The 12,773-nt window shown below is 28.8% G+C and overlaps 1 protein-coding gene across 1 annotated transcript; it reads right to left on the reverse strand.

The window, feature by feature from the left end:
- Window positions 1-873: 873 nt before the first annotated feature.
- On the reverse strand, window positions 874-11,694 carry LOC126843220 (biotin--protein ligase). Its single transcript, XM_050580596.1, has 18 exons — window positions 11,413-11,694; window positions 11,081-11,303; window positions 10,877-11,025; window positions 10,584-10,754; window positions 10,342-10,501; window positions 9,726-9,818; window positions 9,560-9,668; window positions 9,164-9,493; window positions 8,844-9,101; window positions 5,111-5,440; window positions 4,856-5,018; window positions 4,052-4,219; window positions 3,800-3,982; window positions 3,590-3,722; window positions 3,117-3,280; window positions 2,927-3,041; window positions 2,480-2,693; window positions 874-1,853 (listed from the first exon to the last, which is right to left on the reverse strand). Exons 2-18 carry the CDS (start codon window positions 11,226-11,228, stop codon window positions 1,682-1,684), a joined length of 3,060 nt encoding a protein of 1,019 aa, XP_050436553.1. The 5' UTR covers window positions 11,229-11,303; window positions 11,413-11,694; the 3' UTR covers window positions 874-1,681.
- Between the last annotated feature and the right edge of the window lie 1,079 nt (window positions 11,695-12,773).

A 12,773-nucleotide genomic window follows, 5' to 3' on the forward strand; every position in this document is an offset into this window, starting at 1 on the left:
AAGTTAGTGGAATCTCGAGTAAAATGATCGTATATAACACAGAGTAACTCTTAAATATATGTCTCGACCACCATTGTATTTTTTCGAGATTGATCTGGTCTACTTACACGGGTAATATTAAATACACATATATTTATTACTACACGAACTTGTCCTACACGTGTATTTATAATTACACGAACTTCTACACGTGAATTCGAATTACACGAAATTGTCCTGCACGGGAAAATTTAAAATAGAGACAGTTATCTGAAGACCATATTTATTGTCAACTGTTTATTGAAAAAACATAACATTTTATAACAAAATAACTATAATTTGTAATCCTGTCTAATTACACCAACTATATTCTAATTTGTGACAGATATAGTTCTATAATTAATAATATGAGTACTTAGTATAATTTAATCACTTATAAATGGAATGGTACAGTTTATAACATTAAATAGTCGATAATTAGCAGATACAAGTACCTAAATAGTGAGTTATCAAATAACAAAATAATAGTAGTAATTTAACAGTAAAAATCAAGCTTTTAAGTGTAAATATTAACATAGTTAACAATTAACATAAACAATTGTTTGTTCCATGTACTCGTTTTGTTAATTTGCTATAGAAAGTCTAAGAGCTGTAATTATTGTAAAGCAAATTAAAAATCATTAAAATTTACCAACAACATATAAATATAGGGTGCGAGTTGTAACCTTATGAGTTATGAGAATAATAAAACCAATAAAAAATATATAAGTTTCTAAATACAATTGAATAACCAAACAAAGTTTACAACTAAATTTATAATAATAATAATAATAATAATAATAAAAACATTAACTATAAACAAACAAAATAATAATTATTAACAAGAATACTTTTCAAATAATATTTACACTAGTTATGTTATATGAATATAAAACAAAAAGCGACTCTCATTTTTGGTAACAATTTTTGGTTTTCCAAACACAGCATTTAAATAACTAGCTATTAGTAATAATATTTAAGATATTGTAACAGTACAGAGGTAAAGTCGCCCATTTAAAATAAGTATAACTAACCTATTAATTATTATTAGTCTTAATTTTTAAATTTCTAAAGGAGATATAACTTGCGAGTATTGTGTTTTAAGTACATTAAGAGGCCTTATTTATAAATAAGTACACTACTAACCCAGTCTTACTAAAACACCAAAAGTATTATTACCTATAATATGTAACATACTTACAATGCGCCATTTATGATGTTCACAGTTTTCATTAAAAAAAAAATATTAGTATCTATAAACTACCATCAATTCCAAATCCAGTTTTAGTTTTTAGTGTTGTCAACTGAAGAATTACACAGCTTAATAATTTTAAGCTAGCTCGACAATTTTTTATTTTTTTATTTTGCTTATGAAAACATTAAAACTTTTTTAAGTTTTGTTGGTTTTGCTCTTACCAAATTTAAAGTTAATATGAACACACTAATGCTTTTTTTTTTTAAATCAACATTTCAATAATATTTAAGAATAGTAGAATTTTAAGACAATAAAATATTTTTTCACTTAAAATTTAAACACGTGTTATTTTGACTCAAGTAGAAAATTCTAGCTTTTATATAGAAAGTACATACAAATTAGTCCGATCACCAATAGTTTGAAGAAAATCAAATTCCTAATATGCAATTAGTTAAGTATTTCCATATATTATTTAGGTGCTATGAGACCAGCAAGCATGTCAAATGAATTTCCATCTGGTCTGACATCCACTATTTCTCCACTTTCTGAACGCACTCTAAGGAAGCCGTGATCATCAAGACCTATCACAAGAGCTTTAAATGATGTTTGATCTGTACGTAGAACAGTCACTTCAGTATTACTAAAAAAAAAAAATAGATATTATTGTAACTTACTATTTATACAATAATGTATAAATGATAAAATATTTTTTTATTTTTGATACGGAGCAGAAAATGTTATGGTTTTACAATGATGTTTTTCTTAAATAAAATCCACCATAGCTTTTAAACCGCTGAACCAATTTCTTCAAACAAACCGTTTATCAATTAACCCTCGGCACATGCACGACAGCAATCTGTGCCGCATATTGCCACAGGTGGAGGTATCTAGGTGACGGCATGGGTGCCCAAGGGTTAAATATTGTAAGCCTAAAGTTCCCTACATTACGGGTTTAGCAACCACGAGGATTTTTAAAAAAATTGAGAAATAAAACTAAACAAATTTATTCATTTTTAACTTTAAACTACAGGCACTTTTAAAAAAAATGGCAAAATAATAGTCCTTTAGTTAAAAACCATCAAAATTATCTATGACCTTTACCCCAGTTTGGATAGACTTTTATGCTCCGACCTCAACCCACTATAATGGCTTTTACAGACTTAATAGGTCAAATTGTAGATTTAAAATTGATACTGTATTTGATAGTGAGAAAAAAAAGAATATCTTCCATCTAACAACAACTGGGAATTATTTTAGAAATCTTACCTATGAAGCCAATATTTGTAATAAAGATCAAATATAATATCCACATTGCCTTGTTCTACTTGATTTAACAACCTTTCTAATTCTGTGAATACTGCTCCAAAATATTGTTCAGGTGACAACGTTGAAAGATTATTTTGAGTGTTAGCGTTATGCTCTTCAATTACATCATTGATACATGTGGTAGGTAAACTATTATTTAAATTCACACCGCATCCTAGATGTAAACAAATACCATAAGCTAAGTTTATTAATATATATATATATATATATATATATTAATATATATATTATATATTATATATATATATAGTTATATAAAGAGCAAAATTAAACAATTATTTACACAAGCCAAACATTAATTTTGTCACGTACCATAACCATACATAAAAAATAGAATAAATAAAGCTAGTATTAAACTAGGTAAGGATAAATATTAAATATACTTACCAATTGTACAAATTGCCATATTACCCATAGCTGAACTACTGATAACTAAGCCTCCAATTTTTGCATTTCCTCCGGCATATATATCATTAGGCCATTTTAAACCCAAATCGAGTTTCTTAAAAATATGACCATAGTATATTATATAATAACATTAAATAAAATAAATGTATGTATCAAATAAATGTCTTACATCATAACCACCTGGTAATGAACATACAGCTGACACGACTGATAAAGCTACAACATGTTGTAGCAATGCTAGTCTCTGACCAAGTTTTGAATCAAATGGGATGTGTAGTTGTATAGAAAACATAGCACAACCTTTGGGACTCAACCATTTGTTACCTCCTCTACCTATTTGTATAATACTATACAAGTTAGACACTAATATTATGTAAAGCGATGGCATATGTAGAACTAAGTTGACAATTATGTAACATTGGAGCCCTGGAGCCTATTATTTTGTAATATTATTTATATTTAGGTTTGCGGTAGATAATTACTTTCATTTAAAACATTTTTTTTTTATAATTTTGAGAGCACCTATTAGTAATCCTATCATTTATCATCTCAAACCCCTCGTCAACATTAATCTACTATGACTGTAAAAACAACCACCGATTTATAGATAATTTGTATTTTTATAGAGATAAAATATTTTACCAATTCCAGTTACTTGAAGTTTGGGAATAACCACTATTCCGTGTTTCAAAATGGGATCATTTAAAATCCTCATAGAAGTTGACATGACATCTCCGTATATAACCATTTGTCCTAAATATTTGGTATGAAGATTCTGTTAAAAAGTTACAAACATAATTATTATAAAAATATTTTTATACATCTACATATTTAAAAAGTATGTATATATACTCTAAAGTATTCCTCTTCATTGAAATTTTCTGGGACATCATTATAAATAATAGGTAGGGAATTTTCGCTAACGTTAATACACATTTCGTCATTTCCACAAAATTGAACATACAGATCTTTTATGAGTAATACGTTTTTTTCATTCCCTTTTCCCTTTAAGAAACTTAAAAATTCAGCTTTGTCCTAAAAGTAAAGTAGACATAAGACAATATACAAATAATTTTTAAAAAAACTTCACAATAATTGTTATACTTTTTCATTTCCTATTAAATAAGCTGGTGTATGGCTTGGTTCTTGGTCAGATGGTGGCACACAGTCTAACCCAAGATGTACACTTAATAAGTCTTTAAGTAATATATGTCTGTCGTTATTATTTGAAAGAGTTTCACCATTCTGATGAGGATCAATTTCCAAATGTACCTGGAACATTTAAATTATGTTTAATACTGGTGTTCTCTGTCATACAACTATGATAACATGAACAATAGAAACGTTCTTAGATTATTAATCCATATATAGTGGAGGATTAGGAAACGCCCACATAGAAAGATTGAATTTGTTTTTGGATAGAGGAGCTTCTGGATCAACTTCTCTTGCTCCTTGGGAACAAAATAAAATAACCCGGAAACGCAGATGGGGGGCCACGCCACTTCGAGTAGCAATGTCAAAATTCCCAACACTAAACTCTCTTGCCCATTATACCTTTTTATTTGTATTCTATCCTAGAACATGCCCAAATCATCTTACTTATTTTTTTAATTAGTATTTGATTTTTGTGAAAAAAGTCAATATTTTAAAATTTATAATCATTAACCACCAATTATGAGAAAGTCGCGTTTTTTCAAATGCTGCCTATACTTAACCCCTTAAAAAAGTTACATCTTTCGGGACTCCATTGACCATTGACCATTCTCTAATGGACGGTTGATAACAGGTATAATTAGGTGAACTATAAAATTCCCGTTTCCAGACTGGTCACTCCGCCCTTGGGTATTATGTTTTATTTTTAGAAATAAAACTACAAAGACGTTATATAAATTGTAAATTAGAAATTACCTGAGAAAAAACAACTCGTCCGCCGGACGGAGTGGTGGCCAAAATGAGACTAGGAGTTTCCCACGTGTTTTCCGCCGCCAAAACTTGTACGGTGATCGCATGGTGCTTGTTGCCGGAATCGAATATGTCCACAATTTCGAGATTAATGGCTGGTTTGTTATTTCTAATACACATAATGATACAAAAACGTTATATGATTTTATGTTCGTTAGTTTATTTAAAACCGTGGTAGTATTATCAACAAGATATAATTACCGTGAGTCGGCTTGAAACCGACCGTCGTGGGAGGCGCTCGGCTGGTAGCATAGTATGTGATGCATGAGGGACGCTTGCATGGACAACGGGTAGTAGGTAAAATTGACAATTTCGTCGTGACGCACCTCGGCCATGCTGTAAGCACTCGGAAGGAATGTGCCCAACAAATCTGAGCACAGACTTAGCACTCGACCGCCTTCGACCAACAGATAGTATTCCAGTAGTGGGTAAAGACCTTTCGGTACCGACCCGTAAATGACCACCATGGTAGCTTGCGAGGTCCAAGGCGACCTGAGCATCCTTTCCAAGCTCAGCGTGTATATGGTATACCTAAAGCGACATATCTAATTAGATTTACTCGTGCGAATTGTGGCCAACTTCCAGAAATAAAGAATCGATCAAATCGCTTATAACGGCGTACAAAGAAGCGAGCACGTAAAACAAACACAAAAGACTCAGAGCCGCATAGACGTACAAAAACATTGCTAACGGTTTGTATTACAAAACTATAGTAAATCAATTAGTATACATATATTATCAACATAAAAAACTATAACGACGAGAATTTCCCGGGCTGAGCAATCACAACATTCGACTAAAAATCATCGGAAGATCCAGTTTACTTTTTCACAACAAAACGCTACACTAAATCGTTAACAGTTTACACGAACAACCCATAATAGATCATTTTGTCAACGTATTGAATAAACAGTGGGTGGGTGAACGCAGCACACACTAAAATGTTGTCGGATATTAATGACACGTGTGCTTAGAAGTATGGTCTATTATATTATGAGCCGCGTACACCGGTATATTATGTACATAATATAATAAAATTCAACGGCACACATCTGTATATTAAACAATGCAAAGGTGTACTTTTCTTTAAAACGTGCTCGATACCGTGAATGAAAGGGGGTAACAAGACCGGAAAACGAGACTTCCCATAGACCATAAGCCTGTGGTAAAAAATACACTAAGAACCCTTCACACTTAACAGATGCCATCGAAATATGTTGAAATTAAATGTCTCATAAGTCGTGGACATACATAAATAAAAAAAACACTAATATTTTTGAGCAAACATCCAATTATTTCCTGAGCTTAAACAAAAATGTAATACTAATTCAAGAGGACAATTTATATTGCTCTATTGAGAAAATATTTTAATTTCAGACAAATAAAACATGTTATAACCTTTAGTACGAAAACATTGAGCATTCGAATTTGGTACGAACTTTCGAATAATTGTTTAGATCCCGGCCTTAAAATATAAAAATGAGCAGTACCTCATAATTTTCGGTAAGCTAAAAAAAGTTTAGCTGTGTCCATGCTAAATAAAACTATCAAAGTTTACGTAAGTGAATATTTATTGCAAACAAATTCTGGAAGCTCGTCTAATTCTGTAATAATATCCCGTTACCAAAATTAAAATTTGTAACTGTTAATGGGACTTTCAAAATCCAGATATAAAAACAATAGATAATACTTAAATATTGAAGAATGCAATAATAATAAACATACGTCTAAATAGATATACACTACACAAAAAGTGTGTTAAAGAACAATACAGAACGTCCAACGAAAAAATCAATGGAATTCAAAAAAATAATATAACATAGAATTTTTCATTTGGTTTCAACTTATTATTAGTTTTTTATTTAGATACACACAACTACAAATTATTGCATGCGGTCGGTTTTTTGACGTTTTAGACCAAAAAACCAGACAAATTTCGACTACGTACGATGGTCCGATTTCAATTCTGTAAAGATGTAGAGTTTTTGGCAACTTTTCTAAGTTATGTAGGAAACATATTTTTAATTTTTTCAAGTAAAAATTGGGTTTTAATATTGAAAACATTGCAAATTTAATTTATTGAAATACAAGAAACTGAAGTGTTTAAATGAAAACTGGCTTTCCACATAATATAGTATATTAGCCAGAAGAACTCGAATCTCTTTACAGAATTAAATTGGACCAAACTATGTAGTCGAAATTTTGTTTGGCTTTTAGGTCTAAAATAAAGTAAAATGACTTTTACAGTTTACTTATAGAAAAAATTATTTTATTTAAAAATAACACCTTGAAGCTTAAACAAATTAACCGGTAAATTAATTGACATGGTCGAAATTTATTAAAACCTCCTTTTTTCTTAAATATTGCCTATACAAATCTCCTTAAAAAAGTACCTCATGCAATCCCCTAATACGAATTTTATATGACAACTAAATAATTTTTTTAGCTCCCTGCCATCCCAATTGTGCCTATGAGCATCCACTTATAGTCACAATAAACAATACTTAACAAGATGTAAAAATGAATCTTTACAACTTGTTAATTAACATAGAATATAATTTTAAACAACGAATATTACAGATGACGCATAACAGTTCAGTTTTATTATTATTTATTTTGTAATAAAAATTAAGATTATGGGCCGACACGTGTATACAATGTAAAAAAAAGTATTGAAACAATTTATTCATTTATAAATAAAATACATATTTAATGTAATTATATTTTTTTTTACACTAAAAACAACCTACGGAAGTCTAGATATTTAACCCCCTACACTAATTTTCTTTCAAAATAATTGTAATTTTGTAGTTTTTTTTTGGAAAACTTTTTTGTTTAATTTATATTACAATGTTCGGCATTAATAAAATTTTTTATCTTTTTTTATATTTTTTAGAACTTTATCAAATTATGAAACTTAAATGGTAAAATATATATTTAATTGACTTTTTAATTAAGAATAATTTACTAAATGTTGATTACCAATACCGGTTTAAGATAACTACTTTCCAAGTTAATTAAATTTAAAATTTAGGACAGGAGATGGATTTTGGTTAAGCAACGTGTACAGATAAAAAACACTATACTCCACCCTTCCTCCCGTCCAAAATTTTAAACATTTATAACTTTAAAACTATTTATTCAAAAATGGTTATCGACTAGTCAAAATTTTCAGAAAATTATTCTTAATATTAATATATGTAAGGTTGGGCGTATTTTTGGTAAACTGAAATAATGATGGTAGTATACCTGTTAACTGTTTTTTGGTATTAAAAGCTAATATAAAATTTTTTTAATTTACAGTAGTTATCTAATTGACAATAGTTTTCTCCGTTATACTTAAGTCTTTAATAGATAAACTAGGCTTTAATAAATTATTGTGTGTTCATAATAATCAGTTACCAGTATTTTAAGTACTTATTGATTATTTAATATTTGCTGATTTTACAGTAATTCGGTAATTATTTACAATGCCAATTTTTCAGTAAACCCACTATTTAAAATGAATTAATCCTGATACCACCAACAGTTTTAATCGTTATTTAGCCGTTAACCAGCCAACTTTGGGTGGTTAATGGTCTAACTACGATTACCAGCAGATTACTGTTAGACAACAGTCAGTCAACCAGACTGTCCAGCAGACTGCAAATCTAAGTGAATATTTTAGTGAATATGGTTTTTATTGAATAACAATTAAAAAATACCAGCCCTATCTTAAGTGTTTTTTATTCCAGGCCAGGTCGAGGGGCGCCGGAAAGGTAATAGTGGGCTTGCCTCCTTTTCACTAGCAAATTTTTTTCCCAGAAAAACGGAGCCTTTCTGTAACTGAGTGTCGTTCTAGCAACAGTGACAGTACACACTGTCATCTTACCCAATTACTTCATTGTTCTCTTCTAAATTATACAATTTTTAATAATAAAATTATAACTTTTACCTGTATCTATGTAAGATGGACTGAAGAGAATTTTCAATTTCTTGAGCACTTGAAGCACTCTCACTGAAAATGATAATATTTGGAGGTTTCCCAGTTTTTGATTCACCTCTATGTTGTACTGGCGTATGACACCGTGTTTTTGAATCTGGACTGTTTGTGAAATCTGAAAATGATCTATTGTTTCTCATCGTTGGAGAGCTCTTGGATCCGCCCTTAAATATTCCAAACACATCTGGACTACTTTTTATTGGTTTCATTCTATAAAACAAGAAGAATAATATTTAAAAAATATTTAAAAAAAATTGATAATATAAACTAACCCGTTTGATAGTTTCATTTCAACTTCGGAAAGAGGAGAAAGAATTGATTTTCTCATATTAATTGAATCACTGGAACTGGAATCACTACTATAAATACTAGAAGTGTCATTATAATTTGAACTTCCATTTTGATACGTTTCCATTTCAAAACTATTACTGAATCGGACATATTGTATACTATTCTCCTTTGGTGAATTGACCAAACTATTAAAATTAGTTGGTCTTATACTTCTGTTTATTTCACCATCGACTTCATCAGGCACATTTTTATTAATGATCTTATCATCAATATTTATTATAGTATCAATATTTTTGGACAGCACTGCTGAGCTACAAAATACATTTTTTAATATATTATATAAAATGGAATATGCATAAAATGAACAGAGATTTTACCAAAAGTTAATTGATTTTCCAGACACAGCAACATTATATGCTGCTAAAGTTACTGCACGAAGTGTATCACAATAATTTTTCCATTGAGTCGCTGTTAAAACAGTGTTATCTAAAAAAAACAAAAAAATTAGTTTTTTTATTGGGATTACTTATTATTACAATTTACCTGAAGTATCGTCTAAGTTATACACAAAATCAATAGTAGATGCAATCGATTCAGGATTGTCAATCATACACGGTCGACCTTCAACTCTTACAGCTATGATATATATACAAAAAAATGTATAAATATTAGTACAACATAATGGTAACAACTATTTTAAAAATTATCCCCATAATATTTTCTTTTAGTCATTAATATAAGGTAGTCAAACAAAACTTTTGGGTGTTAATACATTTTGTGTAACTATTGTAAGAAGGTACAAGTACCCTAAACTAGGTATTAGGTTTATCAACTTTTATGACAATCCTTAATGAAAACAATTTCTCTAGGAAATTGTTTAATATTTTAACATATATGTTACAAATTATAAATGTACCTATAGAGATGTTTTTTAAAAATTAGTTTTAGAATATAAAAATGGTAATAAGTCCAAAAATATAAGAAATGTCATACCATCAATGAGTTATGCACGATTCTATAAAGAAAATAATTATTTATTCATTTTATTTTATTTGGATTTAAAATTTTAAGAAAACTCATAACTCTTGTGCATTCTTTTATAAAAAAGCTGAAAAACTGATTGTATGCCAAAATGTCTGAACCCGTTTAAAATACATACCTTGGATTCGAAAAAGTTCCATGTTATTTCCTAAATATATAGAACTAGTACTGGCCATAAAATCCATACTGAGCATGGCAAAATGGTCTAGGTCAGTTTCCAATAGTAATCCGAAATATTCTCCAGCATTCCAAGCTTTAGGGATACCAAAACTTTCTATCTATAAAATGGCATTATAATAGCTTAAGTCTAAACGTTTAACATTTGAGTTAAGAGAGTAATCTATCTATGTGTTTATTTACTGAACATGTCTGGACTGTTTTTTGTTGGTTTATCATACGGTAATTGGCTTCAACCAATACATTTATTTTTGACTCTTTATTTAATTTTAATGGTGTTTGAGTATTTAGTAGAGCTGGAAAAGTAACTCTATAGTTAGGAATAAGAATCCATGTATCCAAATTTAATATTTGCTGTTTATAAAAAAAAAAAAATTAAAAATTAATTATGTTATTTTTAACAAGAAAACTTATATTAGGTATAGACAAATTGTTTCATTATAAATAACTACATATAAGTCTATACTAATGTTTACCTCAGGAAAAACAGAACATGATCTTTTATGACCAACAAGAGATATAATTTGATCAAGCTGAGCAGATTTAGCGTATTTACAACTATCCGAGGTAAGTCCGTGAGGTCTTAGTAACAAAGGAACAGCAGCAACTGATGATGAACAAATACCTAAAGAACAAATCTTGTTGAAAAAAAAAACTTAAACTAAATACAAAGTACATACTTTCACTATCAATTTTTGCAAAATCTTTTTCTTTATAAAACACCAATGTACGATGGTTAGATAGGTATTTTTTCAAATTTGTTTTTACCCTAGCCAGTCTATAGGACTGAAACCAAGTGGTAGCCATATAAAACAAAGTCAGAAGCATATTTTCTTTGAAATACCATCAATAGGTTTAAGGATTCATTGGCAAGTTAAAATATAGGTACTCAAAAACAGTTATCTGGATTCACAAAAAAAAAAAAAAATGGTGGTTGAATGATAATAATATGATTAGTTCAGTTATATAATTAATACACTAAAATCGGGTCGAAGGACATCTAGATACTTACTTTCATTTGCCGATGTCAATCTTACTGGTATATATATATATATATATATATATATATAGTATGTATATGTACATATAACAGTAGCAATGAGAAGTAGGTATCCAATAAAAATAAAAACATTAAATCACTATTAAACTAGATGAGATAATACAGTTTGCCGCTGCAAGCTTTCATGACATTCAACTGACTTTCTTTAGGTATAAATTACTATATACAGTATACTATATAGCATAACGAAAAGATTATAAAACAGTTATTAAGTATATTATATCTACAAATCTATTATCTATATAATAATTAATTTTAAATTCCCTATCAAATATCAATACATCCAAGTAATCTGGCGAGTGATAATAAATGATTTGAGTATAGAAAATATTTTATGTCCACTAGGAAACAGTACCAAGTATACATAAATGATGTTTATTGATAACGAACTAAGATGAACATAATTTTAGTTCGTGTGAACTTTAATTATCAAAAATTTACAATTAATTATAAAATTTAAAAAAACTCGAGAATTTAAAAACGTTACGTACAGTCCGTTTAGGCTATACCTATCTTATAATTTTATGAATTTGAAATTAAATTTGCAGCTGTATAGCTGTTATTACTTCATGATTCATTTGTTTGCGAATTACAAACAAATTAACTAATAATTATACATGTTTGCCAGTTGTAAAATGTTAATTATAATATTTTAAAACGATTGCATCTTGATCAAATCACTAATATTTAAGAAAATCTTTTTAAATATATCTCATCTGTGTCTCGTACTTAAAGTTGTACTTATATAAGCCACAATTTATATTAAATATAGTATTGGCTATCAAATAATCATGTATAACATTGTAATTACTATTAAATGACAAAGATTGTGTTATGTTTTATAATGTATGTAAACGATTATGAATAAAAACAATATATATGCAAACAGAATTTAAACACAGGAAATTGGCTCCCCTTATTTTTTTCTTTTGGTACCTAGATAAAAAGAAACCTATTGGGAAATGGGCAATGGCTGACTGGAAAAAAATTGACCTGGTTAGATTTACTAATCTTTTAAAATCTACATAAAATAGTTGTTAACAATTAAGATGAATTACGAAGCCAATAAAGTAGCCTCAACCATAGAGGAATAATTATTATTTCTGAACTCTGAAATCAATATTTTATGACATTGATTAATGATTATAAAATTTAGTACTTATAATCAATACGTGTATATCATAGTTGTTGGCAAAGGTGATCTATAACATACAATTTATTACAGTCAATAGTCATTCGTTTGTCTCATCATAAGATGTTATATTAAGACATTTGGGATAACAAATAAGAAAAATTATTTCTCCTTCTTTCTG

Source organism: Adelges cooleyi, unplaced genomic scaffold (genome assembly GCF_023614345.1).
Source record: "Adelges cooleyi isolate 19-005CV unplaced genomic scaffold, UGA_ACOO_1.1 ACOO_flye_CR_arks_rails_tigmint_CR_PRNA_574, whole genome shotgun sequence".
Taxonomy (NCBI): Eukaryota; Metazoa; Arthropoda; class Insecta; order Hemiptera; family Adelgidae; genus Adelges; species Adelges cooleyi.

What these genes read in the sequence shown, in the direction of transcription:
- LOC126843220 (XM_050580596.1), bottom strand. Translation starts at nt 11,228, where the DNA reads ATGCTTCTGACTTTGTTTTATATGGCTACCACTTGGTTTCAGTCCTAT. An exon ending in GAAATGAAACTATCAAACGG is followed by an intron (nt 9,102 to 9,163) that starts GTTAGTTTATAT and finishes CTTGTTTTATAG; the next exon opens with AATGAAACCAATAAAAAGTA. An exon ending in TCCATCTTACATAGATACAG is followed by an intron (nt 5,441 to 8,843) that starts GTAAAAGTTATA and finishes ATGTCGCTTTAG; the next exon opens with GTATACCATATACACGCTGA.